The sequence below is a fragment of the Sceloporus occidentalis genome, unplaced genomic scaffold (assembly GCF_023333645.1).
Source record: "Sceloporus occidentalis isolate IW3139 unplaced genomic scaffold, rSceOcc1.0.p SCAF_1, whole genome shotgun sequence".
Taxonomy (NCBI): domain Eukaryota; kingdom Metazoa; phylum Chordata; class Lepidosauria; order Squamata; family Phrynosomatidae; genus Sceloporus; species Sceloporus occidentalis.
This window is the reverse complement of record NW_028316981.1, coordinates 182,785,829-182,798,876: the sequence shown is the minus strand read 5'-3', so window position 1 is coordinate 182,798,876 and position 13,048 is coordinate 182,785,829. Positions and strand designations below refer to the sequence as shown.

The 13,048-nt window shown below is 43.2% G+C and overlaps 1 protein-coding gene across 4 annotated transcripts in view; it reads left to right on the top strand.

Annotated features, from left to right (window-relative positions):
* LOC149322987 (filamin-A) overlaps positions 1-13,048 on the top strand; it is a 108,885-nt gene that overhangs the window by 61,111 nt on the left and 34,726 nt on the right. For all 4 annotated transcript variants that reach the window (XM_089485803.1, XM_089485801.1, XM_089485802.1 and 1 more), the window contains exons 22-30: positions 950-1,212; positions 4,435-5,032; positions 6,836-7,009; positions 7,898-8,060; positions 9,292-9,452; positions 10,426-10,596; positions 10,682-10,805; positions 11,232-11,388; positions 12,757-12,946. In XM_089485803.1, coding sequence (XP_089341929.1) covers positions 950-1,212; positions 4,435-5,032; positions 6,836-7,009; positions 7,898-8,060; positions 9,292-9,452; positions 10,426-10,596; positions 10,682-10,805; positions 11,232-11,388; positions 12,757-12,946 — 2,001 coding nt within the window. The remainder of the gene's footprint in view (positions 1-949; positions 1,213-4,434; positions 5,033-6,835; positions 7,010-7,897; positions 8,061-9,291; positions 9,453-10,425; positions 10,597-10,681; positions 10,806-11,231; positions 11,389-12,756; positions 12,947-13,048) is intronic.

Below are 13,048 nucleotides of genomic sequence, written 5' to 3'. Positions count from 1 at the left end.
CTCACAAGCCACTGTTAGAAGAAATATAGTGGTCATTCAATATTAGTTTAGGTTAGTGATGAAAGTGGGAAAACCACAAATAAAAAGCCACTATATTTTTTTTATTTGAGAGAACTCCTGTCTAGGAATGTCTAGATCCTCCAGTGCAACTCTGTGGTCAACATGTAGCGGGCATTGGCCATATATTGCACTGGAGGACCTCTATACATCTTTAAGTCCTCCAGAATCACTCTGTGGTCAACTTCCAGCAAAGCCATGCTGGAGGATCTAGAGATTCCTAGAGATAACATATTAATAGAATCTATGAATAATCAAATCCGCAAAAGTCAAATCTGCAACTGTACTCCCCCCGCTCCCCAGCTATAGTTTTTGAATTTCATAAGATAGAACTGAGACGGGAAACAAATGTAGAAAAGGCAAGTCTTGTTTAGAGGCCTTCTTAGCGGCTGCTCAAATAGAACACTTTCCTTCCTGGATGAATGCCAGGGCTAGAAAACTGGAAGTGCTCCAGAGACCTTTTTGTTTTTCAGGAAACATAAGTCATGCCAAAATGTATCCCTCCCTTTGGCTTAATCCCAACCCCAAAGTATTATCACCTTTTCCAGGTCCTGGGATATGGTGGCACAAATCTGAAAACCACTACCTAGAACTGCAGTGGGAAAACTTTGGTTCTTCCAAATAATTTTGGACTACAACTCCCCCCAGTCTCATTAGTCATGCTGGCTGGGACTTCTGGGAGATGAAGCTCAAAAGTTTCCTCTCTGTGACCTAGTAGGAATAAGAGTGTTTACTGCAGCTTTGGTGATTTTGTGGTCGTTCTTAATGTACTCAGTAAAGGAAAGGGGATTTGGTGGTATGGGGATCTGTGGGCCATGTGGGGAGAATGAGATGTTTGTGGCATGAACAGAGCTATACAGAGAGAGAGCTGATGTCCAACCCATTTTTGCAGAAGTGGAAGTGGGCAAAGACCAGGAGTTCACAGTCAAGTCCAAGGGGGCTGGAGGCCAAGGCAAAGTGGCTACCAAGATCACTGGCCCTGCCAACAAGCCTGTGCCCTGTAAAGTGGAACCAGGCCTCAGCTCAGACAACAGTGTGGTGAAGTTCATCCCCCGGGAGGAAGGACCCTATGAGGTGGATGTGACCTATGATGGAGTACCCGTTCCAGGCAGCCCCTTCCCTGTAGAAGCTGTTCCTCCCACCAACCCATCCAAGGTAAGAGTTCCCAGTCAGAGAATAAGTGGGTTGTGATTTCTTGTTTACTTATAGCTCTGATGGAGAGGCTTTGAAGGGTACAGTGGGCCCTAGGTATCCACTGAGGTTTGGTTCCAGAACACCGCCCCCCCCCCCCATGGATACCAAATGGATGTTCAGTTCCCATTAAATACAATGGATGCTAAAATGGTGTACCCCATATAAAATGGCAAAATCAAGGTTTGCTTTTTGGTATTTATATATTTTTGAATATTTTCAAGCTGTGGATGGAGAATCTGTGGATAAAAATCTCTGGCTATGGAAGGCTGCCTGTACAAGACTTTTTTTTTAATTTATTTATTTGATTTTCTACATCCCCCTTAGTTATCCTTATATTCACAGTATCATACATCAGAATGTTATTACACCTATCTAATATAATGTTTTAATCTATCTTGAATTTTCTTCTCTGTGTTCACCTTGCTCTTTTCTTTCTTTTTCCCCCTGTCTTGCTCTTTTCTTTCCTCTTTTCCCCATCTTGTTTGAATTCTTTCTTTTCTTTTTCTTCTTATTTTATTGTACAAGACTTTTAACTGTAGTAGCCATCTCCTGCCTACTTCCAAAGGTCTAGTACCCCAGGTGTTGCCTTGGAGCATGCACCTTCTCAGTATAAAGTACAATAACATCCAAAACCACAAACAGTGATACCTTTATGGGGCCAACCAAAACTCACAACATACATGTTGCAAGCTTTCAAAGCTCCACTGGCTTCTGCAGGAGAAAAAAAAATAGTGACAATGCTAGTCACAGATCTATGTTTTGTCAAGACGATATAGCTGTTCCCAGTTCAGATGGTACTGGAGGGAATTCAGGCAGGCAGGGCCCTTCACTTTCTGACCATGTGGTTACTTCAGGAAATAAACTCTAAATTCCATTAGCAACACAGAAAGATAGGTCTCTTGGGATCCATGTTGCCTCTGTCCTTGTGAAGCTACAAGCCCCTTTGTTAGGCAGAGACCACTGAATTTCTAAAGAAGCCTCCATGCTTTTGCATTAGGAAAGATTTCCTATGTAAGAAATGTACCCATTCCACCTGAACTGAGAACAGCTACAGCATCTTGATGAACTGCAGACATGTGACTAACATTTTCATAATTTTTAAACACTTTTGCCTAATGAAGAAGCCAGTGGGGCTTTGAAAGCTTACATCATGTATTCTGTGCATTTTAGTTGGTCCAATAAAGGTATCACTGTTTGGTGGATTTTGAATGTTATTGTTCTTTGCTACATGGCTATCCTGGATATACCTTCTCAGTGTAGTGTTTCTAGGCACATGCAGAGTTCCATTGGTGATTGGTATCCTTTCTTCTTTCTTTCTAGAAAGTCACTGCCCATGATCTCTTTCTAACTAGATACTAATTCAGCTAGTGGTTCCCATGTATTTTGGGGAGAGAGTTCAATTAATTTTAAAATTCAGACAAAACCTAGACTGGATTCAGTGTCTCACTGACATCGAAGCTAGTGCCACTCCTGATAACTTCTCTTGCTCCAGTAATTAGACAGTACTATGATGTTCAGGCCCAGCCAGCAAACTGCTAGTCTAGGGGCGGGAGATGCCCCTTGAGCATTTTATCAGGCTCTACATTTTCCGTGTATTCACCATGGTTATGAGTGAGTCCCTTGGTGCCCTAGAGCTCTTCTAGGAAGTAGGCTTTTCTAATTTATTGTGATGGGAAATCCAAGCTCAGGAAGTGTTAGAGCTGGGTACAGTGGTGTAGTGGTGCATCCTAAAGGGCAGTCTGCATCATGGCAGCCTTCATAGCAAGGCCACGAAGAACAGCTCAAAAATGCAAATGGTTGGATTGATCTAAATCAACAAACCAGTAAGAGTTTTGATCTCTTCCAGCAGCAGGTCTCTGATAGAGCTAAAAGGCTTTCAGTCATTTAGGGTCAGGGTGCTGTGAAAGACTTTGAATGACAAGAGGGTAGTTCCCAACCATATGTTATTGCTGAGCCCTTACAGCTATCGTAGAAACAACAGCAAAGTTCCAAAGGAACAAGGCATCCAAAAAGAGGTGGCAGATGATATCCCCATCCCTGGTAATCAAAAAGAAATGACCTTAGGATCCTGTGAGTCCTAACTCCACTACTCTACTGGTGGGGAACTTTTTAATTTGAAGGCTGCATTCCCTTATGTGAGATGCAACAGTCACATACACATGGGGAAGCCTAACATGGAGGTTGGCAGATGAATGTGCAAGCTTGAAGGCTGAATCACTGAACCCTCAGTCATTCAGAAAGACACTCTGGTTGCTGTACTCCATGGTTGGCTGTTCAAGTTTGCATATGCACCTACGTGGCCTGGGTTCAATACAATGATAACATTATTTCCCTGAGGGGACATGAGCCCCAACTTCAAAGTTCCCTAGCCATATTCTAGGTATGCATTGGCTAGGCCTCCCTGCTATGTGACATACAGGAGAAGTAGGCAGGAAACAGGTAGTTTGCGGAAAGTAGAGTCTTAGATTTTCAAATAATTTGACTTGGAATTTTGCTTGCACTGTGTGGAGTGAGTGTGCCTGAATGGTTTTCCTGCAGTATCCATGTGCCGCATAATGTGCATAGATACACTTTCCTGGACAGAGCACTGCTTCAGCCCCCCAAAAACTTGCATACCTCTCCCCCCCCCCCCCCATTTTGTGAAGAGAAATGCTAGCTAGTCTGGCAGAGTGAACTTGTGACATCATGGTGACTTTGCATGCTTGTCCATTTACCAACTTGATATCCTCTATGTGTTTTGGAGAACAAGTCCCTCCATCCTCAGCATTTATAGCTGGGGATGGAGAAGGGTTTCTCTAAAACATTATGGCTGGCGATGGTGGCAGTTGGGCAGTACATCTGGAGGATATCTGGTTGGAGAAGAATATTGAACAACTTCCTCATTCCTATGTGTTTTTGGTCTATGGAATGGGGGAGTGGTGGCTGCTGTAGTGGAAAGTTTAGGAAGTGGGTGAACATCTGCAAACCTCAATGAGTTTTCAGTCTTCCTCCGCAATATTGTACTTCAGTTTTATGAGGGCAAGTTAACCATTCACAAAGGATTTCTCTATCTTGGAGTGGTGAAACATTGCCTTCAGAAGAGCATACTCAGTTTTAAAGGAGTTAAGTTAATAGGCCATGGTTATCAAGGGTGTCTGAGATTATTTTTGTTTCTCTTCTCCCCTCCCTTTCCCTCATCCTTAGGTGAAGGCCTATGGTCCAGGCCTGAAGGGTGGCTTGGCTGGTGCTCCTGCCCCCTTTACCATAGATACCAAAGGAGCTGGAAATGGTGGTCTTGGCCTGACTGTGGAGGGCCCCTGTGAAGCCAAAATTGAATGCCTGGACAATGGAGATGGCACTTGCTCAGTCTCTTATTTGCCCACGGAACCTGGCGAGTACAATATCAACATCCTCTTTGCTGACACCCATGTGCCAGGCTCTCCTTTCAAGGCCCAGGTCGTGCCTGGCTTTGACCCATCCAAGGTAAAATGTTCTGGCCCTGGATTGGAACATGCCACAGTGGGACAGGCTGGAGAATTCAGTGTAGATTGCTCCAGTGCTGGTAGCGCCGAGCTCACCATTGAGATCATCTCAGAAAGCGGCACGCAAGCTGAGGTCCATGTGCGGGACAATGGGGATGGCACATACACCATCACATACATCCCTCTCTGTCCGGGTGTCTACACCATCACAATCAAATACGGTGGCCAGCCTGTACCAAACTTTCCCAGCAAGCTCAATGTGGAACCAGCTGTGGACACCTCTGGTGTTAAAGTCTATGGACCTGGAGTGGAAGGCAAAGGTGAGGATGTAAAGCAACATAGGTATTATGAGCAGTCCTTTCACTCATTCCTGAATAAGGTTTCCAAGTATGCCTTCTTATAAGAGATGTCTCTTGTTTGAAGGTTGGATAGCTTGTCTCTTTTAGAGCTGGCAGGTGTGCCATTTTGTAAAGGATGTCCCCTCTTTCAGGGTTAAAAAGCTTTTCCTTTTATATACACTGAACAAGATGCTAAAAAATCCCGTATTTTGAATGTGGGTCCTGCATTAAGATAGAAATGAGTTCATCGTGTAATTTATGAATGTGTTTTACAGATAAATACATGGCTAAGAATTAAAATTAGTACTTCCAGTTGGTATTCAAGGAGAACACAAATTTGTTAATAGCTACCACCCGACTGTCAGGCCTGACATGAATTTTGACTTTCCCTTATGACGGTATTGAAAACCTGGCAATACTATTTTTGCCAGGTATCCATCCAAGCTCTGTTGAAACTTGTTTACAGAGAGGTTGGATGATCAGCTTTCTGGAAAGGAGTTGGATTAGATAGCCTTTGAGATGCCTTCCAACTGTGTGAGACTTGCTGGGAATAATTCTGATTCTGCCAGTCATAGGAAAGGAGCACTGAAGATCTTAATCCTTTGACCTTTTAAGATTTTTTAAAACAGGTGTTGCCCTCATACATTAAAATAGTCTTTATAACTATAAAGACTAGAAATTCCAAACCATAGGATAGCTTATAAGCATGAACCTGGCACCTCACAATAAGAGGACTTGAAGTGTGCAGGCTGAGATGGAGAGTAGTGAACATATGAGGGCTGATGCCCTTCAAGTGAATAAGGGGCCTGACTGTTGTACATGAGCTTAAATCATTTGGGTTTCCATAAATAAAGCAAAACACAAATTACAACATTCCTCATACACACAATTTAAATTTAACTAATATAACCATACAAACACATTACATAGATAGTAAAACAAGTCTTCCTTAATTCAGGTTTGTGAGGTGATACTACTAATCTATTTCCTTAATTTATTTTACCTTATTATTTAGTTCTTCTTTTAATCATGATTCCTAAACTTGCTTATTGTTAAGAATGGTATTATTCTTAACAAAAATAGTTTATCCTGATGAAGTCTCACCATTTCTCTAATCTCTACGGGGCATAGTTTTAGCCCTTGACTGAGGTATATTTTAACCATAGTCTGCTAACTGTTTGCCAATTTTCTTCAAAGAGTTTAGTTGTCTTGTTTAATAAACATGTCATCAACTCTCCCATTTTGTACATATCAAATAGTTTTGTACACCATTCTGCTACATTTGGTATCTATATTTTTCCATTTCTATGCGTAAACCAGTCTAGCGTCTATACACATATACAATATTAGCTTACCATATTTCCTCTCTATTGGTTGACCCAATATGTTGAGCATATTCAGCAGATATAATTCTGGAATTAATGGGAAATGGATGTCCTCTTCTGAGATGTGCTTTTGTGTGGTATGCTTCATGCAGCTCTTTGCAGCTCATACCGCCTTGGTCCAAAACACACTGCAGAGATAATCCAGTTTGAGACCACTTTTATTGCCCTGGCTTGGTGCTAGGAAGTTTTTGGAACTGTAGTTTTGTGAGACCTTTAGCCTTTTCTCTCAGAGAGCTCTGGTCCTACAATTCCCAAGATTCCCTAGTATTGAGCCAGGGCAGTTAAAGCAGTCTCAGACTGGATTATTTCTGCAGTGTGTTTTGGACCTATGGGTCCCTATGGGAGAAAGATACTATATAAGTAAATATAGCAACAACAATAATATTTTATTACTCCGCAGGAGTATTCCGTGAAGCCACCACTGAGTTCAATGTGGACGCGCGAGCCCTGACTAAGGCTGGAGGCCCTCATATCAAAACAAGAGTGGCAAATCCCTCTGGAAATTTGACGGAGAGTTATGTGCGTGATAATGGAGATGGCACCTACCATGTGGAATACACTCCTTATGAAGATGGTGAGAGCTGTGAGGGAGAGGAGGTGACAGTTCCTCAAAGTGGGGATTCCACTTGGAATGGGTGGGCACAGAGACTTGTAGAAAGGGACATGAAACATAAAGGAAGACTTTTTCATTGTAGCCCTTGTTTTCTTTGTTTGAGAGATGAAAAGTTGTGTGGGTCACAGTCTTGGAAATGTAGCTGGATTCTTAACTGATCATAGAAGTTGGGGGTGGTTAAGACTGGCTGGAGCCTAGCATGGCCCTTGTCCTTGGGCAGGTGACCTGCTTTGGATGGCAGAGTTAGCATTTTAAAATGGAGTGGTTCATATGTATGTGCCCACATGTTTTGTTCATGCTCCCTCCCTCCCAGGCTAAGAAAAGTTGCTTTTTTGGACTACAACTCCTGGAATCTCCTGCCAGTGGCCATGTGGTTGTGGGGTCTGGGGAATTGTAGTCTAGGAAAAAATCATGTTTTCTGACCTGGTTTTTTTTCCTAGGCAATGTGCTTTGTCTTAAACTTCTTGACTAAAATATCAAAGGATTTGGGGCATCTTGAGTCAAGTTTTAAACCTGGCCCGTTCAGTGAGGTCAAAGGAGTGAGGAAGCACTGTTGGTTGACACAAACCAGAGAGAGAGAGAGAGAGAGAGAGAGTGCAAAGGACATTCTTCACAAGTAATAGTCTTTCAGCCATTGAAAGCTGGAGCATGAGCTTAATTGTTCCTTATGTCTCTGAGACAGAAGTGGGAATCATGTAGCTTTCTAGATGTTATTGGTCTACAGTTCCCACCAGCCTTCAGATTTCTTGTATGGTTACCACATCTGCTGTGTGCTTTGGCAGTAAGTAAATGGCAAGGTTGGGACTCCTGTTTCCTAACAGATGTTCTGCTGCTTCTCCTGTTTTTCAGGTGTTCATTCTATTGATGTAACCTATGATGGCAGCCCCGTGCCCAGCAGCCCCTTCCGTGTGCCAGTAACAGAAGGATGTGACCCTACGAGGGTTAGAGTCCATGGCCCTGGCATCCAGAGTGGGACTACTAACAAGCCAAATAAATTCACTGTGGAAACCAGGTAAAACTGAAGGAAGAATAGTAGATAAGAATGTTACAGAGAGTGAATTTCCTAGCACTGAGCCAGGGCAGTGAGAAAGATGCAACCTTGCCCTCAAAGGTTTCCAGTACTCAAAGGAATGGGCAGAAAATTGATCATACTGTATACTGTTCACTGGTGGCTTAACTCGAGTACCTGCTGGGATTATTGCAGCAGATGCTGGAGTAGTATTAGCATGTGTGGATTCACTAAGCCCATTAAGCAGAGTATAATCACCAAGGGGTTATTCACACTGTGAAAATAATGCAGGATGAATCCAGGTTAAATCTCCATTGGTCACACACATCCCAAATGCAACTGATTAAGTTTTGGGAAGGGCTACCAAAAAGCCATTTAATCCGAGATAATTGATATTGGGTATTTCCCCAAGTTTTTTTTTAAAGATCCGCATCGTCAGTAGTGTGAACAATCAATCCGAATGGACCCAGGATAAAACTCGGCATGCTTTGAACATGTTCCAAATGCATTTGCATTGTCAACTGCTTGCATGTGAGGGCAGCCGAACTTGCAGAGATGTGCATCAGTGCTGTTCCATAGTGTGAATAACAAACCTGGAATGTGTAAGTGAGATGATTTTCAGCACTGTGCTAAAAAAAACCCAATGTCTGAATGACCCCTAAGAAGACAATTCAAAAGGAGATGTGTTTTTTAAAAAATAGAACATTAGGCTCAGAAAGATGCTTCAGACTTAGGTCTGATCATGGCAGCTGGCTTCAAGCCAGGAGTGGAGAACCTTTGGTTCTCCTGTTGTTTTGGACTGCAACTCTCACAATGCTTTCCCTCTACTTACTGGTTGTAATCCAAAACATCTGAAGGGATAAGGCTTCCTCCCTATCAGATTTACTCTAAGTAAATAAAGTACGCACTTCTGGAATTGCTGAACAGTTAAGACTTGATCGCTTGTGCCTTCAGAGGCCGTGAATGATTTTATTACTCCGTGAAGTGTTGACCCATGAAGATTTCCAGTTAATGAAATCACACAAGACTGAAGGTCATGCACCCTTGTGCTATTCCTACTACAGTAATGTTCCCTGCCCCCTTTGGGGCTGTCTGAAAAGGAATCTCCTACTTCAATCTTGTTTGGGGCAAGGGCTTGTGAAAACTCACAATAATTACCTATTGCTCAGGATTGGATTCTAAAGGTCAAGGGGCTGCTCAAAATAGAGTACATATTTATTTATTTCCACTCCAGGGGTGCTGGTACTGGTGGGCTGGGTCTAGCTGTTGAAGGTCCTTCGGAAGCCAAGATGTCCTGCACTGACAACAAAGATGGCAGCTGTTCTGTGGAATACATCCCCTATGAACCAGGCACCTACAACCTTAATGTCACTTACGGTGGCCACCAAGTGCCAGGTATGCCTTAGGAATGGGGTGGGTTCACAGTTTATAACTCAGGGTGGATGACTTTTAGCCCTCCAGATGCTTTGCACTTTGACTTCCAGAAGTCCCAGCCAGCATAGTCCAAAATATCTGGAGGACCAAAATTTCCCAATTTCACACATAGCTGACCTGGTTTGTTTTTTGTTTTGATTCTTTTTATTGATATCCTTTGATACTGTATGCTTTCAAGTAATTCCTGACATAGCAACCCTAAGGTTACTGTATCACAGGCAGAGACATAGCCATCCCAGCCTCTCAAGCCTGACAGTGGCCACTAAGAAAGCTCTCTCCTATATCCTCACCAAGTTTCCCTGTGATAGCAGTGGTGTGCTAGTGGTCTATGGAAACCAGGTGTGTCCCTTAACATATTTCAGTTTACAAGAGAAGAGACTTGGCTACCTAACTGAATCAATGTCTGCTACTCTTGACTTTTCACTACTTTGACAGCAGCTGTCTGGACTGTGCTTACGCCCTTAGCGAAAGTTAGACAATCAATAAGTGAAAGTTTGGTATTGTATTATAGAGATTAATCTTCAAGGGATTGTTTCCATGTTTGAAGTGCTAGAAGCAAAAGCTTGGCTGCTCAAGAATAGTCAACCTAGTTGTCCCTGCAAAATGGGTTGAGAATTTGAGAACCAGGGTGTTACAGCGATTGGAGTACAGAATTATGGTTTATGAGATCTAGCTGCTAAGTTCTCACAAAACCATGATGCTCACTTGAGTGTGTTTGGGCCAGTCAATGTTTATCGCAATATTCTCAAATCCTACTTAAAGACTAAAGAAACAGACAGTTGTATTACAGGTGGGATATGCTGGCTAGCTAAAGTGGGCAAAAAGTGGGAGAAACATCAGGCTAGGAGGCCTTCTAAAAAACAACAGATACAGGGAGCATCTGTTTAACAGAAGGTGTAGCTTCTTGGTTTATATCCCTCTGTCTTCACCACAGGGAGCCCTTTCAAAGTGCCAGTGCATGATGTGGTGGATTCGTCAAAGGTTAAGTGCTCAGGCCCTGGCCTGACTCCAGGTGTCGTCAGAGCCAACGTCCCACAGTCTTTCACTATAGATACCAGCAAGGCAGGTGTAGCACCCCTCCAGGTCAAAGTCCAAGGTCCCAAAGGTAAGTAGAAATCCCTAATTGCCAAGACTAGTTATGCTGTTCTGGGGGCTTGCCTCTTACCTCACCTCTTGCAACTTTTCTGCAGGGGTGGTTGAGCCAGTAGATGTGGTGGATAATGCTGACGGGACCCAGACTGCAAGTTATGTGCCAAGCAGAGAGGGCCCATACAGTATTGCTGTGCTCTATGGAGATGATGAAGTGCCACGCAGGTATGAGCTATGAATTGACTGGTGTGGGCCAGAAGCCAGACGCTAGTTTCAGGAGCCTCTGTGGGACAGATACTTGGCATACTGAAACTTGGCATGCATTAACAAGGTTCTTATCCTCATGACACCTCCCTCCTCTCCTCAAATGCAGGAAGGACAGTTTGAAAGTTTATAAAGCAAGAAGGAATTTCCTTTAGGGAAGGCTGGGGAGGACTAATCTTTTAAAGCCATTTAAGCTTCATGTCACTTGAAACAGGGTGGGCCTACAACTTGCATTTTTCGGGGGCAAAGAGACACAAGATTGGCCTCTGGAGTGATGCTGCAGGACTTGTCTTCATTCTTTTAACTGCAGACTAAGCCTCGGGGCATTCTATTAAATCTCATAAAATCAGGATGGTGTCAAAATCTTTCTCTGTTTTATTCCTTCAGCCCATTCAAGGTGAAGGTCCTACCCACACATGATGCCAGCAAAGTAAAGGCAAGTGGTCCAGGGCTGAACACAACAGGTGTGCCAGCCAGTTTGCCAGTGGAGTTTACAATCGATGCCAAGGATGCTGGAGAGGGCTTGTTGGCTGTCCAAATCACGGTACGGAACAAGTCAAGGGCTCTTACCTTGGATATCTGTGAGGGAGAGGAGTCTTAATTTAGAGCCAGTGGCCTGTTACAGACTGCCAAAATAAAGCTGCTTCGGGTCTCTTTGGAGGTATGCTGTTTAAATGATGCATGGGTCCTAAGAGTCCGGAGGTCGTGCCAAAGCCACACTCCATTCCTAAGCACTGGAGTGCAGCTTTGGTGCAGCTTCTGGATTCTTAGGATGCATGCATCATTTAAACAGCATACCTCCAAAGAGACCCGAAGCAGCTTTATTTTGGTAGTCTGTAACAGGCCCGTGAGTCATTTCCAAGATAGGTAGCCAAAGCATTTGACAGGAAAAAATGGGAAGGAAAGTTGGTTAAGCTTTACAGGCCCACTTAAATTGGAGATGTATGGAGTCCAGTGCTGGATTTACACACAAGCTAAGCAAGATAACAGCTTTAAACGTTGTTGTTGTTGTTGTTGTGTGCCTTCAAGTAGTTTCCAACTTATGGTGAGGGTGGTATCAAAAACAGAAAATACTTACCTACTTTTGCATCATTGGCCTGGTAACGTATATATTCTAGTGATGATACGGGGCCTCCTGAATTTGACATAGTCCCTCTCAACCCCATTCTAAGCTATGTAGCCCTGCAGGTGCTATTGGACTACAGCTGTGCAGGTTAGGGCTTTGGGGAACACAACAGTCATAAAGTCCAACATCATCTGGAAGGCTGCATGATTTTTACCCCTGTCCTAGTATGACATTGGGACTTCCGTATTAGAGATGATGGCCATAATGCTGTGTTTGCTACTTAGTTAAGTAGTCTTAACTAAGTTCAGTATCAGCATACTTAACTAAGAAGCGTCTCCTGGTCCAGTCCCAACTCCAGTTTGACAGAAATGTCATTCACTCATGCTCCAATGTGGCAAAATGGATCTCCCTTTTCCCATGCAGCTGATGTCCAGTAAAGTATTTTTGCTGGGGAAATTGTGATCATGATTAAATAACAAAAACAGTAACCTAGATTTACTATTCCTTTGTCACGATTTTGACACTGTTGCCATGATTATATCAGAAGTTAAGTATATTTAATAAATAGTCGATACAAGATTCCAACCCTTATTTTTTTCATGCTTCAAACATGGGTCATGCTATTGTCGCCCTATAAAATGAGTAACTTCTAAACTTTTTTTTTAAAAAAACCCTTTCATCTCAAAGGATACAGTTAATTGAATAGTTTGTATTAGTATTTTAATAAAAGTGTCAATAATAGTAGCTTTGGGGCAACAACTGATTTGTTGCTGTTCTTCTTTTGGTCCTAACTCAGATTTTTACTTGCTTGTTCAACCTTTCCTTCCTGGGCTGTACCCCAATTAGGATCCTGAAGGCAAACCCAAAAAAGCCACCATTCGGGACAACCAAGATGGCACCTACACTGTATCCTATGTGCCTGACATGACAGGCCGCTACACCATCCTCATCAAGTATGGTGGGGATGAAATTCCCTACTCGCCATACCGTATCCGTGCTCTGCCCACTGGTGATGCCAGCAAGTGTACGGTCACAGGTGAGAGCTCCTCCCAGCAAAAGGGTCACTGGCATATTAGGAGGGAGGTATAGGGTGAGCCACGCTGAAAAAACGCCACGCCCCCCCACACTGACTGCTTTT